Here is a 21,365-nt window from a genome sequence, read left to right as displayed (position 1 = left end):
ATGTTGACGATCTAATCTTTAATAATTATTTTCTTGATACAGTATCAAGGTTGCATTTAAAAGGATCAGTGTCAGGAAAATAATAAGACATAGACAAGCAAAACTTTGTAACATTGCACCATGTCCCATCATCTCTAGTAAAACAATAATATCAAGGATAAACAGAAACATAAAACTCCTGACTTTCCTTTTTTAGAGTAGATTCTGCCATCTCCAAACAAATTTGGTAAACAAAAGCAACTCAGCAGCAACAATCATGACCTTGGTGAGCTATGCAGTATTTTCAGACAAAATTAAATTATACATTCTGGGTAGTATTGATATTTATGTTTATACAATATAATTTGACTTCATATTATTCACCCTAGAGACAATAATACCTTCCAAGCACACTGTTAACAGGTCTATTATCTAGAAGGAAATCGATGAGAGTTGTATGTGGGGGTGTAGCTGCTGCCAGACACTTTGGAGGAAGCAGGTAGCATCAGTAGGCCAGACTGAGGATCTGTCTTGCAGCGGGCCATCGCTTGCTTGTAGTTGATTTTATCCTTTGTTGTGGGGTCGACAATTTCCTTGGCGTAGTTGTACTCGTCCTGAAGCTCTCTCATCATGGTGCTGTCAATCATTTTGGCTCTAATGGCCTCCTGTATGCCCACACGGTCCGTGTTGTTGGGATTTACCAGCCCTCCCGTCAGGTGTTGCGCCTCCATGTAACGCAGGGCAGTTTCTTTGGGCATCCAACCTTTCAGGACGGCCTCTCCCACCGACAGGCGTTCTCTGGTCGTGGGGTCCTCCACGCCAGTGTAGGCTTTCTGGGCGTTGAGTAGCCTCTGCAGTTGGCTCGAATCGATGAGGCCCCTCTCGGCTGCTTTGTGGACCGAGTATCTCTCCTTGTTGCTGATGTCAACGATGCCCCCTGTAGCAGCCTGTGCTTCCAACAGCTTTTGTGCCGTGCCGCTTTCGATCAGCTTGCGGGCCACTGCACTGCGTATGGAGAAGCATGTGTCAGTGTTTGTGTCAATTACACCAGCGATAGGATATCTTTCCTTCGGGGCAGGAACAGGGGCAGTGCTGGTAGGGGACGACTTTAGCAAGGATGCTGGCTTTGATGTGATTGAGTTGAACTTGGGCTGTTTTTCTTTTTCACCTGCAACAAGGAGGGCAAACTCTGAAATAGGCATTTTCCCATCCTTGTATTTTTGCAGATCATACTGGGTCAGTTGTCCATCTCTCAAGGCATTTTTGATAGAGTACTGCTTGCCGCTCTTGCGATCCTGCAGCACAGAGGTCTCCCCATCAGGTCCCATGGAAGTTATTTCCTCCCAATCGCACTCCAGCTCTTGCAGATGCATGTACTGGGTACGGTCGATCAGTCCCTGCAGGTAGGCTTCATATGGTGATAGTTCTTTGCCAGTATCAGGGTCCAAGATGGTGATTTTAGTGGAGACATTGGTCTCCTTTGTCCGGGTCTCTGTATGGTCTTCCTTCTCCTTGTCCCTTTGGAGGTCCCTGATGGTGTTGTCTTTCTGGTGGATCGTGTCTTTTTCGTCCAGTATCTCCCTCTCCAGACGCTGCACGTCAGACTCCATCTTGACGCTCTTTTGCCTGTTGATCTGGCTTCTCTCGCTCATCAGCTTGGTCTGCTGCTGGAACGATACGCTGATGTCTTGCCTCTCAGACTCCAACTTCTTCAGCTCCCGAGTGAGGTTGTCTTTCTCCCTCTGCAAGGTGTCCCTGGCCAGAATGAGACCTGTCTCCTCCCGAGAAGTGCTCGACTGAGTGCCGTTCAGTCGGTTGAGTTTATCAGAGAGTTGTTTGATTTTTTCCTCCAGGTCCTGCCTGGCATGTTTCTCCTGAGACACCAGGCCCTTCAGGCGGTATCTCTCTGCTTCTACAGCCTGGTCTTTCTCCACCCGGATCACTTCTTTGTACACTGTCTTCTCTACAGCCTTTTCTCGCTGAAGGAGCTCAAGCTTGACATTGGTGTTCCTGATGTTTCTCTGAATATTCAGGACGTCACTGGTTTCCTTGTCCATGTCTGAGCGAAGACCGTTGGTCATCCTCTCCAGTCTGGGGTCTCTCTCAACTTTCAGGACCTCCTCGACAACGATACTCTCCTTGACGGGCGGTGGGGCATTCTCAAGCTCTTTGATGCGCAGTTTGATCTGTTTCAGTTCAAACTCCACTTTAATCATCTTCTGATGTTCGTCACTCTGCTTTAGGAGGTTCTCCTTCTCCTCCACTAAGATTTTAAGTTTTTGCATCTCAAGCTCTAGCTGCCGGCGGGACTTAACCTCCTCATCCAGGCTCCTGCCAAGCTTATCATGCTCAACTATCTGCTTGGGGTCCTTCTGTAGACGCACCACCTCCTGCACCACCACTATTTCCTCTGGCTTTTGTCTCTCCAGCAGGATGTACTTGTTTTGCAGGTCGAACACCATCTCCTCCATGGTACGGCGACGCTGTTGCTCTTCACGTACCTCCTTTCTCAGCCGATCTGCCTCCTTCTCCAAGAGCGGATCATCTTCATACTTGAAGATATCTTTGGTCATAAGCTTTGTCTCCACCTTGGATTTTTCTGCTTTCCACTCGTCCCTCTCTTTTCTCAGGAGGTTAATCTGGTCCTCTACATTATTGTAAGTACGGTGCAGATGGTTCACCTGATCATTGAGCCTCTGTATCTCTCTTTCGTTCTCAGGGCTCCTCTCCTCTTTCACCACGTCTTGGATGACTTCCTTCAGCTCCACCTTTGGCTTCTTGGAACGCAGGGCTTCCAGATCGACCATGACCAGAGTGATCTGGTCCTGTAAGTCAGAACGCTGCTTGTTCAAGTCTTGAACATCTTTCTTCAGACGCATTATCTCCAACTCTGTTTGTGGATCTATGCGGTAGATCTCACTGACGATTTCCTTGAGTTCGACCTTGGGCTTCCACTGCCCCACCTCGCTATACCGAATTCTGAGCTGAGAGACCTCCTTGACCAGAGAGTCCGTCTCAATTTTCTCTCCCTCTAGGCCTGATCGAATCCTCTTGAATTCATTGATGAGCTCAGGGTCCTGTTCGACTTTCTTCACCTCCCTGGTGACCACCTTGGGCTGAATGGTGGGAATGATCCTCTCCAATGCATTGATCTGGCTCCTCGTTTGGAAGATCTCGTCATTCAGAGTCTTGCTCTTGTGGCCTTCATCTGCGATTTCCTTCTCAAATGTTTTAACAGCTTTGAGCATCTCTGGATCCTTCTCCAATCGAATCACCTCCTTTTTCATAACCTTCTCCCTGATGTTGGGTCTTGTAGCATTCAGGATGGTGACCTCTGTCTTCTGTTGAATGACTTCTCCCTCTTTTACTCGAACCTCATTCTTTATCTTGCCGATCTCATCTTTTAACTTGGAGGCCTCTACATCCAACTGAGGATCTCTCTCAAACTCAGTCACCTCTCTAGTCACCAGTTTGGGCTTGATGCACTTGAGGTCGTCCCCAAAATTGGCGATTTTGATTTTCACACTCTCGATCTCACCCTGGGTACGGCTGCGCTTCAAGGCCTCTTTGTGGATTTGGTCCTCCATATCTTTTAGGTCGGTTTCCAGTTTAGGGTCGCGGTAGTACTCGAGTACCTCCTTCTCCTCAACTCGATGCATCCCTTTACGGCTCTTCAGAGACAACATCCTGGTCTTGAATGTCTCCACATCAGTCTCAGCATGGCTGCGCCTATCGCTCTCCGCACTCAACTCTTGCTGCAGGCTCTTTATGTTTATGGTTGGTTTTATGGTTGGTTCTGTGGATTGTTTCTCATGTTTCTACAAAAAGTAAACAAAAAATACTTCAACATTTTCATAATTTTGTATCCTAAACACATTCAATTGATCAAAATTGGCAGTGGGAAAGAAGTTATGTGCAGCTAGATTTTCCAACTCACCTGAGCGATGAGGTTCTTAGCAAAGCCCATCTGATTGAGCAGCTGGTCATTCTCAGCTGATGTTTTAGCATAGTGGTTCACCACAGCCTTTTCCTGTAATATACAAAGAAGCACAGCCATCCTTCAGCTCACAGTGCTCAAGAAAACATGCAGGAAAACATGATGCACCCTACATTGGTCTGCATAGAAGTTGATAAACATGAATGTAATTTGTGTCTATTGACTTCCATTCTTTATGTATTACCTGGTTCTGCACAGTATCAGCAAGGGTGGAGGTGTGACGTTTTTTGGGATCTTTGGCTCCCACATTGTCGAGGGTGCTGCTGTATTTGTCAGTGTTGACCTCATATTCCTGCACAAGCAGTTGAAATTAAGATTTTATTATTCAATATCCAAATATCTGTTACACAAATAAAAGGTTAATCATGATGCAGTAGGATAATGTAACTTCATCCGAGTCTTACATTGAGGATATTCTGCAAATCTTGGGAAAGGTCAACCACTCTATCCAGGTCATCTCCCTTCCTCTTGATGTCATCCACCACCCTCTGCAATAAAAATTACAAAATTAAACTTGATTGCAAAATATGTGTCTTAAAATATAATTGTAAGTATATCGCCAACAATTTCAGAGCTTCTTGACACAAACAAACTGACCTTCTGGGAGGTCTGCTTGGAGTTGACCTGTGATAGGTCATCGTTGGGGCTGATCTTGTTGTCAGGCAGATTTTTCAGGAAGGAGCTCAGAGATTTGCTTGTGTTCTGGAATTCCTGGTTCTTGCCTGCAGCCTCTTGCAAGAGGCCCTCTCTGAGACAGAAAAACGCAATGAAAAACACTTTCATGATGACAAACTGAAAACAATTATTCTGTTCATCTGACGTTCGAGCAAATGAATGGACTATTTTGATACCGTATATTTGCAGACATGGTGTGTGTAGTCAACGTTAGCTAACAGACAGTGGCCCTGGGCTCACCTCTCCTTCAGCTGGTTGTTGACGTTAGAGTAGCGGTTCTGTAGTTGTTTGACCTGGGTCCCCTGGCGATGGATGTCTGGGCAGTACTCCTGGTAGCCCTGCTGCAGGGAACTACACAGCTGCTCGCTGGTCTCCAGGTCCTGGCCCAGCTTTTTCAGTTCATTCTGAGAGCCCGCCACATCCTTACGCAGACTCTGTAGAGAACAGATATGATAAATGTGTCCTGGTGGTGTGCTTTTAGCTAAATTAGAAGGGATGACTAAAATGTGCAGTCAAATGATACAGTCCTTTATTACTTCAAGTCAACAACTAGGGTATTCTCTGGAGGTCGACCGATTAATTAGGGCCGATTTCAAGTTTTCATAACAATCGGTAATCGCCATTTTTGGACACCGATTATGACCGATTACATTGCACTCCATGAGGAGACTGCGTGGCAGGCTGACTACATGTTATGCGAGTGCAGCAAGGAGCCAAAGTAAGGTGCTAGCTAGCATTAAACGTATCTTAACATAATCACTAGTTAACTACACATGGTTGATGATATTACTAGTTTATCTAGCTTGTCCTGCGTTGCATATAATCGATGCGGTGCCTGTTAATTTGTTATTGAATCACAGCCTATTATTTAAACCAAATTGAACATTTCATTATTTATTTGAGACTAAATTGATTTTATTGATGTACTATATTAAGTTAAAATAAGTGTTCATTCAGTATTGTTGTAATTGTCATTATTACAAATATATATAAAATCGGCCAATTAATCGGTATCGGCTTTTTTGGGGGGGGGTCTTCCAATAATCGGTATTGGCGTTGAAAAATCATAATCGGTCGACCTCTAGTATTCTCTGGTCCAATTTGTTCAAGGATACTGTAGAATCTATTTGGATCTCTTAAAGTTGAGGTGTGTCCAAAATGGCACACTAATCCAAGGCAGTGTAGGCAATGGTCCTGGTCAAAAGTATTTCACTATATAGGGAATAGGGTGCACTGGTAATTGTCCCACCCACCTGGATCTCCTGGGTGCGGGCCTGAATAGCATTGGGGACATCTGGGATAGGGCCATCCTTATTCAGCTTTTCCTCAAAGCCAGAGACGATGCCATCCACTTTCTTGATCTGCTTCTCCAGGTTCAGAGATGCATTAGCCCTATAGAAGAAATGGCAAAAAAAATAAAATAATTAACAGCAAGATCTGCTGTTTGATGCTATTTTCTGATAATATCATATCGCTAAGACAGGTGATCGGTGATAATGTATGTCTGTAAAATGGTCGTACTTCTTGTTAAATAGGTCGGCCAGGGCTGCGAGGCCATCTTGCTTATCCTTGACAGCTTGAAGTTTGGCTGCAAGGCCTTTGGAGACGTCCTTCTCCAGCTTCGGCTGCTCCATAGCTGCCAGAGCATCTGCTGCTTTCTACAAGAGATACAACCACCGTATCATTAGGATCAGTACCATCCTCACCAACAATATCATAACTATCATCATGATCATCATCATCATCGCCATAGTCATTAGACTCATCATCGTTGTCATCATCATCTTTAGGAGGCACGAATCCATCAATGCCAATCTATAATTATTCAGATTTAGCTAGTTAACCAGCATGATGATATATTGTACGTTACAATGGCTGGTAGACATGCTTTCTATCTATCAAAAGTAGCGGAATGTCCCCTTTAGACTGTGCCTGAGCGTGGTCTAGTGGGTAATGTGGCCTGCAACACATATCACTCCACAGCGTAGGTACAAATCCCGGCTCCACCTCTACTCTCTTTCTCCCCCTTCTCTGTCTCCTTGCTCATTTCCACTTGTATCTATCTTAATAAAGTTAAAAACAAGTCTCCCTCTCTCTCACCTCTTGCTCCTTCACCCTCTTGGCCAAGTCAGTGGTGGGGTCACTGCGGTCCAGTGGGGCCCTCAGACGGCTCAACATGCCCTGCTTGGCTTTGACCAGGTCCTCATCCAGCTTATCCAGCTGACCGGCCACGGCTTTAGCTTTGGGGTTGGACGGAGGAGCTATGTGGGGGACACAGGGTAAAGATAATCTGGCCTTATCAAAAGTAGTGCACTATGTAGGGAATAGGGTGCCATTTTATCTGCTGCCGTAGTTAATTTCACATATTGTATATGTACACATGTCCCATAAATACCCTGTGGCTTGGGGTTTACATGACGTGATGAATTGAATGTGATATCACAGTGTGGTCTAGGGACAAGGTTGAATCAAAAGTTAGAGAAGCCATTTCTTCTTATTTACAGTTCATGATCATAGCAGTAACAGTTGCCGTTCCAGAGTTATTTGGAAGGCTTTGTTTTGGGGTACTGGGATTAATAGAGCAACTTTTTCTCACCTGCGTATACGGGTTTCTCTTCGACGCAACGGATCTTGTCCTTCATTGCGCCTAAATAAACCGCCCTCCTCTTCTTGATGTCGTCAAGGACATCACCATGTCTGTGCGCGCACACACACACAAAAATCATTAGAACTGAGACATTTTAATTCCCAAAATTGACGTATTATTGTCCATATGTCATAAATGACATATGCTCCTGTTGCTTACAGGTCTACGGTGGCAATAGCCTCTGGGTCAGGTGGTGGGATCAGGAAGCAGACCCCTGGAAAGGTTTTGGTTGCCCCACTGCTGGTCAATACGTCCCAGTTCTCAACGTCTGAATTCGACTTGAGGGTGAACTTGTCCCCTCGAGTGAGTTCAGCCTAAAAGAACACAAAGAGAGAACTTTCCTCAGAATGGATCACATGTAAATATTACTTTTCATCTTACAAACACAATGCCCAATACTGAGGTATCTAGGAACTTTAATTTACTTTAGTGAGTTCCCTAGTCACAGTAATGTTTGGTTTTTGGATGTTTACATGAGCCTACATTACGTTGCATGCCTTGACACACCTCTCAGTGCAGTGGTAGAGCATTCTATTCTATTCTAGTAGTCACATCATTGCTTAGTAGCTTTATCAAAGATTCTACAGAGGTTTCGAAACCGCTTTGACTTCATACCGTAACCTGTGGTGGAGGCTCCAGGACAGGGTCAAAGTTGAAAGGTGAGAGGTCAAGAGCAGCTGGTCATACCTTCTCAGTCTTCCAGTCACAGAGGGACTCCACGGTGGTGGACCTGGTGGGCGGGTAGCGGCGCAGCTTGAGGGGGGCGATGGTGGTGCTCCTCTTCCTCAGGTCAGCCAGGAGCTGCTCGTTGCGTTGCACCGTGCTCTCCTCCGCCTGAGAGAGAGAGAGAGATGGAGAAAGAAAGCGAGAGAGAGAAGGAGAGAGAGTGGTAAGGTGAAATTGTGACCACCTGTATTGCATTTCAGCATAACCATTTTTCTTCACGTTATTTACATAATGTAGTAGGGTAATGTCATGATAACGTTTGATAACGTGTGAAAGAAATGTAATGTCTTTAGCTGTGAAGTGTTAACACGCACACTACCATTTATTACTCTGTTGTGGTGCAGGGAGTTAAAGCCCATAAATTGACATTGTAGAAAAAAGAATGGTCTTGAAAATGTTTTTTTTTAAATATATTTATTTGACATTGATAATAAATGCGCAGAGGTAAAAGCATGAGTTGTATTTATTTTTAGCAAAATGAAATGCAATGTAGCATCTTTATGATTCATGGGTGTGTTGAAAGTTTACTGCGCAAGTTAACACCAAAGATTCAATGAGATTGGAACTGCATCCAGATGTACAATAGATATCAGTGTTCACATCCTGGCATTACCTGTGTGTGTGTGTGTGTGTGTGTGTGTGTGTGTGTGTGTGTGTGTGTGTGTGTGTGTGTGTGTGTGTGTGTGTGTGTGTGTGTGTATCAGAGAGGTTGGAAGTAAGCAGAAGACAAATTTCCATCTAGTATGGACTAATAAACGATATCTTCTCTTACCTCCAGTTGCAGAGTCATCGCTGAGCTACTCCTCCCAGTTGTGCCTTCCACTTTCTTCAGGCTAGAGTTGAGTTCACTCAGAGACTCCGACAGTGTCTCCACATCTAGTTGGTACTGAACAGGGACACAGACAGACAACACATCAGAACATGGTATCTTTTTCACATACAGTATCTTTGACCTATCCGGTTTCCTGATCATGCTGCAGTTTGAATGTCTATGGTAATGTGCTTAGGGACATTTCTGGTTGAAAACCAGACAGAAGATACCCTTTCCATTCTGGCAATGAAGACGGAAGTCTGAATATTATTCTAAGCTGATGTAGATACTATGAAACGTTGTTAATGTATTCTGAGTGACATTTACCTTCTTGAAATCCTCCATGTTATCCAGATGGGTCTCTTGGCAGATGCACAGGTTGAGGAACTTCTGCCACTCATTCCGCAAAGAATCTCTCTGAGCCTGAAACAAGTACAAAAATGAAGCCATCACGTAAAGGGAAAATCTCTATATCTTTCAGGAACATTGTAAACTTGGTGGACCTAAATGTAGAAGTCTAATCTACGGAAGAGTGATCGATTCTTGATTGAAGACAATGTAAAATGGTAAGAGTCTACAAGGGGAGGTGTACTTAAAGTTTGAATTGGTTATTGGCATGTACCTGTATTGTGGTGCTGGCCGGGTGCTTCAGTTCAATGAGTCGATCTCCGTCATCCTGGAGTTTGTTCACTTCGCTTTCATGGGACAGCAGGCTATTGCTCTTAAAGTTCTGAATGAGATAAAAAATGAAATATGATGTCACTGAACGTGGCTCCTTCAGTAATGGAAAACTAAATGTACATCCATGCCAGAAACCTATGAAGCACATCCTCAAGCAACATTTTCATACTTTATTGTTGTATTAAGTCCACTGATATTGAGTGACACTCTATTTGACCCCTAACATGGACTCTCACCTCATACTGTCTGCGGACGTCCGGAGGGTCCAACATGTGGTCGCTCCAGTCCTGTTTCAGGGTTTTTGTCTGTTCGTCTCCTAGATAGGCCAGCTCCTTGTTACAGCCCTGCATGTAGTCATACAGACTGCTTAGGTAGTGGTGCCGCCATTTTGAATTGTCCTGTGGAAATAGAACAATATTATATAACAACTGTAAAGAGTCACACCAAAAAGAGAACATATGTTACAATTACTTTTAGGTTGAAAGTGAAATCCCACCGATCCCATCAGAGGCGACTGGTGGGTGGAGCTATAGGAGGATGGGCTCATTGTAATTGGCTGGAATGGAATAAATGGAACAGTATCAAACACGTCAAACATTTGGAAACCCCGTCTTGGACTCTGTTCCATTTATTCCATTCCAGCCATTACAATGAGCCCGTCCTCCATTTCCTCCTCCCACCAGCCTCCTCTGGATCTCATTAGTACCCATATGATAACTATGACTTACCAAAAGGTTGTTATATTGTTTCTTGATGGCAGCATACTCCTCCTGAAACACAAATTAATTGTTGTCATGTTCACTAGCTACAAGACGTTTTCAAACACATCCATTAAATCCATGAACCCTTGAATTCATCGTCACGGAGATGAGAGAGTTGAAGGGGTTACCTTGGTGCTGGTGGAGCTGGCGCTGAGCTGAGAGCTGTAGGCCTCGATCTCCTTGTGCAGTAGGTTGTGGGCAGCGATCTGCTTCTTCAGGTCAACCATGGTGGGCCCATAGTCTTCTGTGTTCACCTCCCTCTGAGAGACAGACACAGAACGGTATGGTCAGTCATGGACACAAATAGACTCAGAAGAAAACTAAAGAGGCTTTATGGTAGTATGCATTTTTATTGGGTACCTTAAATGAACATGAACTGTAGGATAACGATGAACTGAACGTTGGGTACTGTTGTGTTAGTTGTTGTGTTGTGTACTGTTGTGTTAGCTAAGTCAGTCAATATATAGTACAACTGAAGTCAATTTCAGCTTGGATTGGTCAACAGAACAGTTTGTCAAGGGGATGAGCATCATGCTTTTACAAGGATGTTTACAATATGGAGGCTTGGTCTTAAGTTAGTTGCCAAAGAAGAAGAGGACACTTGATTTTACCTGTTTCTGATTGAGCACCGAAGCCCAGTCGATTCTGGGCTTCAGCTCCACATCGTTGACAGGCTCATAGATGTCCCGGTAGAAGGCACAGTCTTTCAGCCAGCGGTCATGGAGGTGACTGACACTGGAATGAACAAAAGGTTGAGGGGAGGGAGGGGAAAAGACATTTAGTATGTTTAGCATGAGCATGATAACAAAGAGAACTGGCAAGAGCAACACGTTTTAGTAAATAAATCCAGATGGACCTTACTGTATCCCCCAATGATCAAATGTCTTGAAGGGAAAAATAGATTTCTGCAAAGACTAATCTTTTTGAAGCAGCTGAAGGGCCCAAATGATACCAGCGTTCATAAGAGATATCCCACTGGGAACACTGGTTGAATCAACGTTGTTTCCACATCATTTCAAGGAAATTGTGTTGAACCAATGTGGAATAAACGTTGAATTGACATTTGTGCCCAGTCGGATGGGCCTAGAAGAGGTCACTCACTCGCTCTCTATCTCGCTGCTTTGGGGGTGTTTGCACTTCTTGGCCTTGTCCACATCCAGGAAGAGGTCATTCAGCAGGCCCTCAGCCTCAGACAGGTTGCTTGCCACCACTTTCTGGTGCTGGAGGGGCCGGTTTTTCTTCTCATTCTCTGCATCCTACATGGCAATGAAGACAGTAGGTGAGTCAACGGAACGGTTAGTGGCCAGAATTGAAGTCCATGGACACACTATTATTTAGAGAGAAAGAAAGAGAGAGACCGTCAGTATGTATTCTCACCACAGCAAGTAGCTCTTCGGCCCGGAGGACATCTTTCTCCACCTGGTCGGAATTCTTTTGCATCCGTGCAATCACCAAGGCCAAGTCATTGGCTGTGGACCTGTTTAGAGGGCAAAGGTTAAAGGTTAAAGATCTGATTTAGAAAAATAGCAAAGAAGATACAAAATACAAAGAGGAAAGAAGCAGAGAGAGGAATGTGGACTGTCTGAATCGAGCACTTCAGTTGTTGTCCTTGACTTAAGTGACCAATGAAGGTCAAGGTCCTAAACATTTAAGATGGATGCAGAGGCCATTATCCTTGTGGAAGCTATCCCATTACAAAACCTAGCGTGCAAAATCATTCGATATAAATCCACAGGCTAAGCATAGATAGTGACACAGAGTAGATGTGTGTGAAGCTGTCCTCCGTGAACTCCCTTTGTCCAAAATCAACACTTTGTCCAAGACTAACAAAAGTCCAAATGTATTACAAGGACCAGGAGTTCTTCTGTGACTTGACCAGGAAGAACTCTGGGCCATAGTTAGAACCTATAACTAGGGCACTGGGTTCTTGGTGTTCAGGAAAAACTCCTGGCCCTACATAAGACAACACTCTTGAACTGAAACCAAGGAAGGCACCCTATTCCCTTCATAGTGCAATACTTTTGACCATGTCTCCGGTCAAAAGTAGTGCACTATGTAGGGAATAGTGTGCCATTTGGGACCTAAGCCAATGGTCTCTAGAGGTGAGGACCTGGGATCAACAGGAGGGTGAATCACTGCCCCACCTGAGTATTCCCAAAACGCTGAACATTCCATCATTCCACAACAACTATTTGTTTGTCTCTCTGTCACTCCCTCTGTGTGACTGTGACTACCTGTATTGCTCTCTCTATCTGCCGACCTAGTGGGTACTCTCCCAGGGCAGTGTTCAAGCTAGAGCATTGATCTCCAGAGAGGGTTAGAAGTGTGTTGAATACTTTTCCACAGCTTTGAATCCAGGCTATTCAGATTGCCTAATAAACTGTAAAATACTGTATGTAACTGTCGTCTTAGAACTGTTCATCTGAGTTGGGATCAATTAATTTCACCAATTCAGGAGATACTCAGTGCATGTGTAGAAAATAGTCCACTATTTTGACTGTGTAGTTGAATTTGCTGAACTGACTACATTCGACGACCCCAACATTTCTGCCCATGTTCCTTTTAACCTAAGGAGCCATTTTGAAATGAAAGTGTTGTTATCAACAGTAAAACATGTATTATGATGTAATGAGATTACATATGCCTGTACCAGCAGCAGAAAATGACAGATTCAGTAATCTGTAGATCTGTGTTCTCACATCAACCTGCCCCTAAGGACCAAACCAGCACTGAGGTGATAAGTCACTAACCTCCCCTTTAAATACCAGCACTACAGGACTCACAAACCTCTTTAAACACCACTATTCTTCCAATGACAACTTCTACATGTGATGGATTGGGTAAACTATTTAAGTGCCTTAAACACATTAAATGCAGGCCCTGGCCTAGATTTTACACGAATGTCCTCCTCCATAACTAAGATAGACCTACTATACTAAAGTATCTTCACTGCGATTAAATGCTTCATCAACAATTGTACTGTCGTACCCTTCACAGTGTTGATACAGATGTTTCAATTGTGTTTAACAGAAAGACAAGCAGTCTATCAATCAGACAAGGACATTCCCTTTAAATATCCCATTTGCACCACCGTGGCAAGAGGGTGAGCCAACGCCCATAGGCTGTGGAGAAACCAGCTGAACAGCACAGACAGACCAGTGACCCTGAGGCGGGGTGAAACCATTGGCACTCCTCTCACTCTCCGAATGGTCATCCCCTCTATCTTTCATCTCGGTCCAGGTGTAGTGTATGCATACTATAAGATAATCATCCTGTTACTATAGCATCACAATGACCAACGAACACACGTTCCATGTATTCACGCTTCATTGTCATTCCCATCTTTCTCGTGGGAGTCTTTTCACCAGTGTAACCCCCATAGACTTACAGGTTACATCACCATCAACATCAGTCTCCATTGACTCAACATAAACACCACTCATCCTGGTGCTAAGCTGTCTGTGCTGAGGGTGTGACAAAACAAAAGGTCAGGGTGGATTTTCAAGCTTAGGGAAGCTCAAGTGATTCATATTTTTCTAAATTGGGTGACATTTGATTCATTGCTAATGTAGGCCTACAGGCTACGCTTTTGATGACGCATTGACATAGGAGTCATACTTGATTGATGGATGAACATTGATAAAAAAATATATGTCCCTATCTACCTTATCTAAGTACTGTATGTCCTACTCTTTTGTGGTCAAGTAGAAATATTGATGCCATCATATATCCCTCCACGGGGAATGTTATAATGACGTGAAGAGTCACCAAATCAATGTGAATGTCAGGCGTGTGCGTATTGGTGCTGAAGTCAGGTGCAGGAGAGCAGAGCATTGTGAACAGGCACACACTATTTCGTCAGGAGAGATATACAGACGGACGCAGCTGTGTCCAAAAAAACTCCAGCCAACGAGGCAAAGTGTATAACGCGCAAAACAGTCACAACACATCAAATGTATACAAAACAGACCTCGTGAAATAACACGGGAAAAACGCACGCAAGCCTAGTGCGTTCAAAAACACGTAACACACAAACAATCTTCCACAAAGACATGAGGGGGAACAGAGGAATAAATACATGTAGTGTGATTGGGGAATGAAAGCCAGGTGTGCAGGGAACAAGACAAAACAAATGGATACATGAAAAATGGAGCGGCGACGGCTAGAAAGCCGGTGACAAGGAGAGGAGCCGACTTCGGCAGAAGTCGTGACAGTGAATCTAATGAGTCGTACCATTTGATAACGCCATCAAATTTTAGAATCTGTTTTACGTAACCTGAAAACACACACACACACACATACACAAACAGGTGATTGAGAGCCCCTCTAATGCTTCTCCTGAGCAAATCTGACCTAAGGTCACATAAAACCCCCGCAAAACCTACGATAACATCAAGACAACCAAAGAGACAAACAAAACTTCTCTTCATATCTTTACACAGAACAAAGTTGGTCTTCTTAACTACAGCAACATGCCAAAACACACAGTAAACCATCTACCTTCCAATCTGCATTATCCAGGAGTTAGGAATGAAATAAACAAAGGAGATTCCAGAGGATTCTATGAGAAAGAGGGCAACACAGCAAACACAGGAGATATGAAACAAATCCAAGTTTAGGAAGGAGAGGAAAGGAGGAAGGAGGTAGAGTGGAGGGGGTTGCATGACCGAGTTTGCTATCGTTCCTTAAAGACTCACTTGCTGATCTTGCCGGACACCTTCAAGGAATTACTGTCCTTCTTCTTGAACATCCTGGATCTTTTGGTGAGTGGAAGTTCCACTCCACGGACAGAACACAAGTCTCTCTGGTCCCCTCACACTCTCTGTTCCTCTCTCGCTGTCACAGATAAGACACACACTACCTGTGCCTATTTTAGCGTGTGTCCCCGTTGGTGTCAGCACTGTGATTAAGCTGACTGAAAGAGTACCTGTGCCCCTCCCTGTTTACAATCTATTTAGTTCCACAGGACCGGGCCAACCTGTTCTTACACACTCCTTCTCATTCCTGCCCTCCTTTACTCACCTCTCTAGTTCAACCCTCCCCGTTCATTAGTTCACTGCCACTCATTGAGGTTTTCTAAAGTCACTGGTCGCTATTTTGCTAGGGAGTCTGGAGAAACATTCAGTTTCTATAAGGATCAGTGTAGAATAACATATGGGCTTGTGGGTAATTAGATACTAATAAGTAGTGGAGGTAATGTAAACCTTAAACAAGGCAAGATGAAGTACAATCCCATTTTAGTGGATGCCTGTGTACTCTGTTCATTCTATATATATATAAGCCCATATGTTGTTCTACAGAGAGACAGAGACAGAGAGAGAGACAGAGAGAGAGACAGAGAGAGAGACAGAGAGAGAGAGACAGAGAGAGACAGAGAGAGAGACAAAGACAGAGAGACAGAGATAGAGACAGAGAGAGAGAGAGAGAGAGAGAGAGAGAGACAGAGAGAGAGACAGAGAGAGAGATAGCACGCTCAGGGGGCATAAAAAAATAGAAATGTTGATATTGTAAAACTGGCGGCCCGCCGGTGGTTTAATTTGGCCCCCAAGTTTTTCAAACTTTAATTGTTCAACATAAGACTAAAAACACCAGTAAGTCAGCTCTAAGTGATTTTAATTTTGGAAATCAGTTCCAAAGTATTCCCTCGAAAAATAGAGACACACGTGATCATCTACAAATCACCTCCCACCTCCTCCCAGCTGCCCACTACACTGAGGCTAGGTAACACGGTCACCACCGAAAATTTCAATAAGCATTTCTCAATGGCTGGCCATGGCTTCCTCCTGGCTACTCCAACCCCGGCCAACAGCTTGGTTTTTCTAATGACTGCCTCGCCTGGTTCATCAACTACTTTGCAGACAGAGTTCAGTGTGTCAAATCGGAGGGCATGTTGTCCGTACCTCTGGCAGTCTCTATGGGGGTGCCACAGGGTTCAATTCTCGTGCCGACTCTTTTCTTTGTATATATCAATGATGTTGCTCTTGCTGCGGGCGATTCCCTGGTCCACCTCTACGCAGACGACACCATTCTGTATACTTCTGGCCCTTCCTTGGACACTGTGCTAACAAACCTTCAAACGAGCTTCAATGCCATACAACACTCCTTCCGTGGCCTCCAACTGCTTTTAAACGCTAGTAAAACCAAATGCATGCTTTTCAACCGTTCACTGCCCGCCCCTGCCCGCCCGACTACCATCACCACCCTGGATGGTTCGGACCGAGAATATGTGGACAACTATAAATACCTAGGTGTCTGGTTAGACTGTAAACTCTCCTTCCAGACTCATATTAAACAACTCCAATCCAAAATCAAATCTAGAATCGGCTTTCTATTTCGCAACAAAGCCTCCTTCACTCACGCCGCCAAACTTACCCTAGTAAAGCTGACTATCCTACCGATCCTCGACTTCGGTGATGTCATCTACAAAATAGCTTCCATTACTCTACTCAGTAAACTGGATGCAGTCTATCACAGTGCCATCCGTTTTGTTACCAAATCACCTTATACCACCCACCACTGCGACCTGTATGCTCTAGTCGGCTGGCCCTCGCTACATATTCGTCGCCAGACCCACTGGCTCCAGGTCATCTATAAGTCTATGCTAGGTAAAGCTCCGCCTTATTTCAGTTCACTGGTCACGATAACAACACCCACCCGTAGCACACGTTCCAACAGGTATATCTCACTGATCATCCCCAAAGCCAACACCTCATTTGGCAGCCTTTCCTTCCAGTTCTCTGCTGCCAGTGACTGGAACGAATTGCAAAAATCATTGGAGACTTTTATTTCCCTCACCAACTTTAAACATCAGCTACCTGAGCTGCTAACCGATCACTGCAGCTGTACATAGTCCATCTGTAAATTGCCCACCCAATCTACCTACCTCATCCTCAAACTGTTTTTATTTTATTTACTTTTCTGTTCTTCTGCACACAAGTATTTCTACTTGCACATCATCATATGCTCATGTATCACTATTTATCACTCCAGTGTTAATCTGCTAAATTGTAATTTTTCGCTCCTATGGCCTATTTATTGCCTACGTCCTCATGCCTTTTGCACACACTGTATATAGACTTTCTTTTCTTTCTACTGTGTCATTGACTTGTTTATTGTTTATTCCATGTGTAACTCTGTGTTGTTGTCTGTGTCACACTGCTTTGCTTTATCTTGGCCAGGTCGCAGTTGTAAATGAGAACTTGTTCTCAACTAGCCTACCTGGTTAAATAAAGGTGAAATAAAATTTAAAAAACGTAAGAAAGGTTTGAAATTATTATACTTTAGTAAAATAATATATCTGTTTGGGCTTTTTGCGGTCAATTTGCAGTTTACAAATTATTTGCAATTATGTTCCGGTCGCTGGATCATCCACTCAAGACATAAATTGGCCTGCTGCAGATAGATGGTTTACTGTGTGATGATCCCTGTTGTAAAACAATCCATTTCCAAGTACTACATTGATTTTAAAAAAGCAAAAAAAATCTTTGAATCAAAGTTCAGAATGTATCCAACAGAGAAATGATATTTTACACATACCATAAGAAAATTGGGTCTGTTATATACATTGCTGGTACACATTCCTTACAGTGTGCTTCAACCAAGCTAAGCTTTCACAAATGTGACCAGATTTATCTATGGGGGCTTATGTCAAATGTAAGTGATTTTCTTTAGTTTTTTACATTTTATACAAACTCAGCTTCAAAATGTATTTCATACACTGTTGGAGTAAACATGGGAAAGTTATGCTGCTTTGAAAGTTGATAAAACTTGCTATCCAATTTCAGAGAAGAAAAAAAGCTCTTCTTTGTGAACAGCCATTCAGCATCGTTCACACCCTCTTAAGCCCCACCCATCTCTTTAAGAATTCACATGTAAATGCACAACTGACCCGTCAGTATGGTTAACCCAACCATTATCCTCAGCCAATCATGGCTATCCATGAAGGATCCTTCCTGTCTTTCTCCCTATATAGCTCAGGGCTTTCTCCTTGGCTAAACTAGGCTCATCATTTAACATTTTTATTCATATTTATGGTTCGCATACAAGTTTGTAATTAAGACACATGAAAGTTCACGTCTTCAAGAAGCCATTTCTGTAACCAAAAACAGCCCTACTGTGAAGTGGAAACTAGCAGTCAAACGACCCCTTGGAGATGGCCTGTCATAAATCTACAATAAAGTTTGACATTATCCTCAATTACCTAGATATGAACAGGAGACTGCTGTGCACCTTTATAAAACCAGATATCAAAGTTATTAATTCTCTAATCAATAGGTTGACCAGAAATCAACAAGGAACAGGATAGAGGCCTAGAATGACTGTTATTGGGAGTGATCTAAGACAAGGGACATCTCAACTAGTAGGCCCACTGCAAAATATTTAAATCATGCAAATACTCCATACAATGATAGTGTCCTTGTTTGCCAAACAGAAGACTTGTACATTCATTCAAGATCAGGGTTTCTGCCTAGTTTATCAACAATGGGAGATGGAGAGGAATGTGGCTTGGAGACTTCAATTGCAAGAGAGTAAGATTGAGATAAAGAGCACACATTTGTTATATGCTCGGTCCCATTTTTATTGTGGAAAATGGTGATGGAAATTGTGTTTTTAAAATAAATTATAATTGCAGAATCATTTTGAAGGTCCGCAGGGCACCTGAAGTAATTCTAAATGCTAGGTGGGAGGGCATACAGGCTGACGCCAATTTATTATAACGGATAATGGAAAACTTCAACCACTTCATTTTTATTCTACCTTGTGGAAAAGACCCATTTGAATTGTGAAACAGTAGAGAGCTGTGTAACAATGGTCCTAAATTGTTAACTTTCCTTGACTTTAATTTATGACAACTGGTTTCAGAGGACCGGATGCCAAGTGCTTTCACTAGATCAGTGTTCTTATAGGAAAGGGAAACCAAATGTCCAGCTGTTTTTAATTGACACAAGACAGTTCAATGGAAACGTACCGTAGCAGGCAATTGTAACAGGCAATGTATTTTCTATGCAAACTCTATAAATGTCGTCAATTTTTTTTTAATTTACATTTTTTATAAATCACTGCTGAAGTTAATGGTAACATAGCTACTGACCCTTAACTTACTCCCAACCTTAACCAAACCCTTAATCCTGATCCTAACTTTATCCTAATTTTAACCAATTCTGAAATTAAATAAAATCGGTTTGCATGCCAGCCACATCCCCTTCATTTTTCCTTTACTCATCTCATACTGCAAAAGGACATTCAGATTTTTTTCTTTGTTGATAAATTATTTCCCCCATTCCTTTTGATTGCCGTTTGATTTTGGTTTACTATTTTCTATTTTTTTATCTGCCTAGTTTGCCTTAATTATTTGATTTAGTTAGCTGTTATTTACTATACTTTTGATTTATTGAATGTTTGATTTGCCTTAGACTATCTAAATTGTTTTAAATTTACTGAAAAAAATATATAAATGCAATGATTAACGCTTTTATTGAGTTACAGTTCATACAAGGAAAGTCAGTCAATTGAAATCAATTCATTAGGCCATAATCTATGGATTTCACATGACTGGGCAGGGGCGTAGCTATGGGTGGGCCTGGGAGGACATAGGTCTAAGGCACTACATCGCATTTGCTAGCTGTGCCATTAGAGATCCTGGTTTGAGTCCAGGCTTGGTCGCAGCCGGCCGCGACCGGGAGACCCATGGGGCGGCGCACAATTGGCCCAGCGTCGTCCGGCTTAGGGGAGGGTTTGGCTGTCAGGGATGTCATTGTCCCATCACGCTCTAGCGACTCCTGTGGCGTGGCGGACCGGGCGCATGCACGCTGACACGGTCGCCAGGTGTATGATGTTTCCTCCGACAAATTGGCGTGGCTGGCTTCCGGGTCAAGCGGTCATTGTATCAAGAAGCAGTGCGGCTTGGCAGGGTTGTGTTTCGGAGGACCCATGGCTCTCGATCTTCGCCTCTCCCGAGTCCATACGGGAGTTGCAGTGATGAGACGAAGACTAACTCCCAATTGAATACCACGAAATTGGGGCGAAAAAGGGGTAAAAAAATAAATAAAAATGGGACCAACACTTTACATGTTGCGTTTATATTTTTGTTCTGTATCGACTTATGTCCAACCAAATAAAATGACTTTACTCATGTCATAAACAGCCATTGGGGCCATTAAAGGGATTATTTGTTTTACTTGACGTCACATGTTCAGTCTGGTTTAACCAGGCTATTATTGGCCCATTGATTGATAATTACCATTACTGTTTTTGCTAATCCTGAAGTGTTCTGGTAATGCCCATTAGTCTTCCTCAAGAATAGCCATAAGGGGGAAAATATGGCTGCTTTTATCAAATGGGCAGGGTTGTCAATTTAATTATATTTGGGGCAGTAGGTAGCCTAGTGGTTAGAGCGTTAGGCCAGTAACCGAAATGTTGCTAGATCGAATCCCCGAGCTGACAAGATAAAAATGTGTCGTTCTGCCCCTGAACAAGGCGGTTAAACCCACTGTTCTTAGGCCGTCATTGTAAATAAGAATTTGTTCTTAACTGACTTACCTGGTTAAATATTTTTTTTTTTTTTAGATATATGTATGCCATACCACATGACTTTGTCATAATCATTAGGAAAACTCAGTTGTCATTCCATTTGGGTGGAGTACAAGGAATACCAGAGATTGGGGAAACTTGGAGGAACTGCCAGCCTCAAAGTTCCTACGGCAACACTTTTGCAGTAAGAGTGTATGGGAATACAATAAACATAGGTGTGTGTATACAGCAAAGGTGTAACACATCTAGCCTGAAACCACATTTATTTAGTATACACAAGTAGGATTGTGATTAGCCATTTTATATTGAAGTACATAACCCTGTATAGATATGTATACAGTAGAAGGAAAGTGATTCACCAGACAAAACAGCACATCATAATCATCTACTCATACTGATGATGACGACTCCTGATCATGGCCTATTATCACACACACACACACACAAAATGACTCATACGAGGTTAGAATGTATTTGATGGTGTCTGAAGTGTGCGTGGTGGAAGGCACATACCGGCTCGTGATGACAGAGCCCAGCTGTCAGTTACCGATAAGGGAT

General features: G+C 43.3%; 1 protein-coding gene across 1 annotated transcript; it reads right to left on the bottom strand.

Moving 5' to 3' along the window:
* Positions 1-3: 3 nt before the first annotated feature.
* LOC106588289 (envoplakin) lies at positions 4-15,227 on the bottom strand. Its single transcript, XM_014177127.2, has 22 exons — positions 14,975-15,227; positions 11,655-11,754; positions 11,379-11,533; positions 10,889-11,012; positions 10,406-10,537; positions 10,245-10,286; positions 9,753-9,914; positions 9,458-9,565; positions 9,163-9,258; positions 8,797-8,910; positions 7,986-8,132; positions 7,458-7,612; positions 7,248-7,348; positions 6,752-6,912; positions 6,173-6,309; positions 5,905-6,043; positions 4,892-5,085; positions 4,574-4,724; positions 4,381-4,464; positions 4,161-4,268; positions 3,917-4,009; positions 4-3,797 (listed from the first exon to the last, which is right to left on the bottom strand). The coding sequence occupies exons 1-22, from the start codon at positions 15,025-15,027 to the stop codon at positions 408-410; spliced, it is 5,946 nt and encodes a 1,981-aa protein (XP_014032602.2). The 5' UTR covers positions 15,028-15,227; the 3' UTR covers positions 4-407.
* Positions 15,228-21,365: the final 6,138 nt, after the last annotated feature.

The sequence above is a fragment of the Salmo salar genome, chromosome ssa02 (genome assembly GCF_905237065.1).
Source record: "Salmo salar chromosome ssa02, Ssal_v3.1, whole genome shotgun sequence".
NCBI classification, from domain to species: Eukaryota; Metazoa; Chordata; class Actinopteri; order Salmoniformes; family Salmonidae; genus Salmo; species Salmo salar.
The sequence above is the reverse complement of the archived record's forward strand: the minus strand, read 5'-3'. Positions and strand labels throughout refer to the sequence as shown.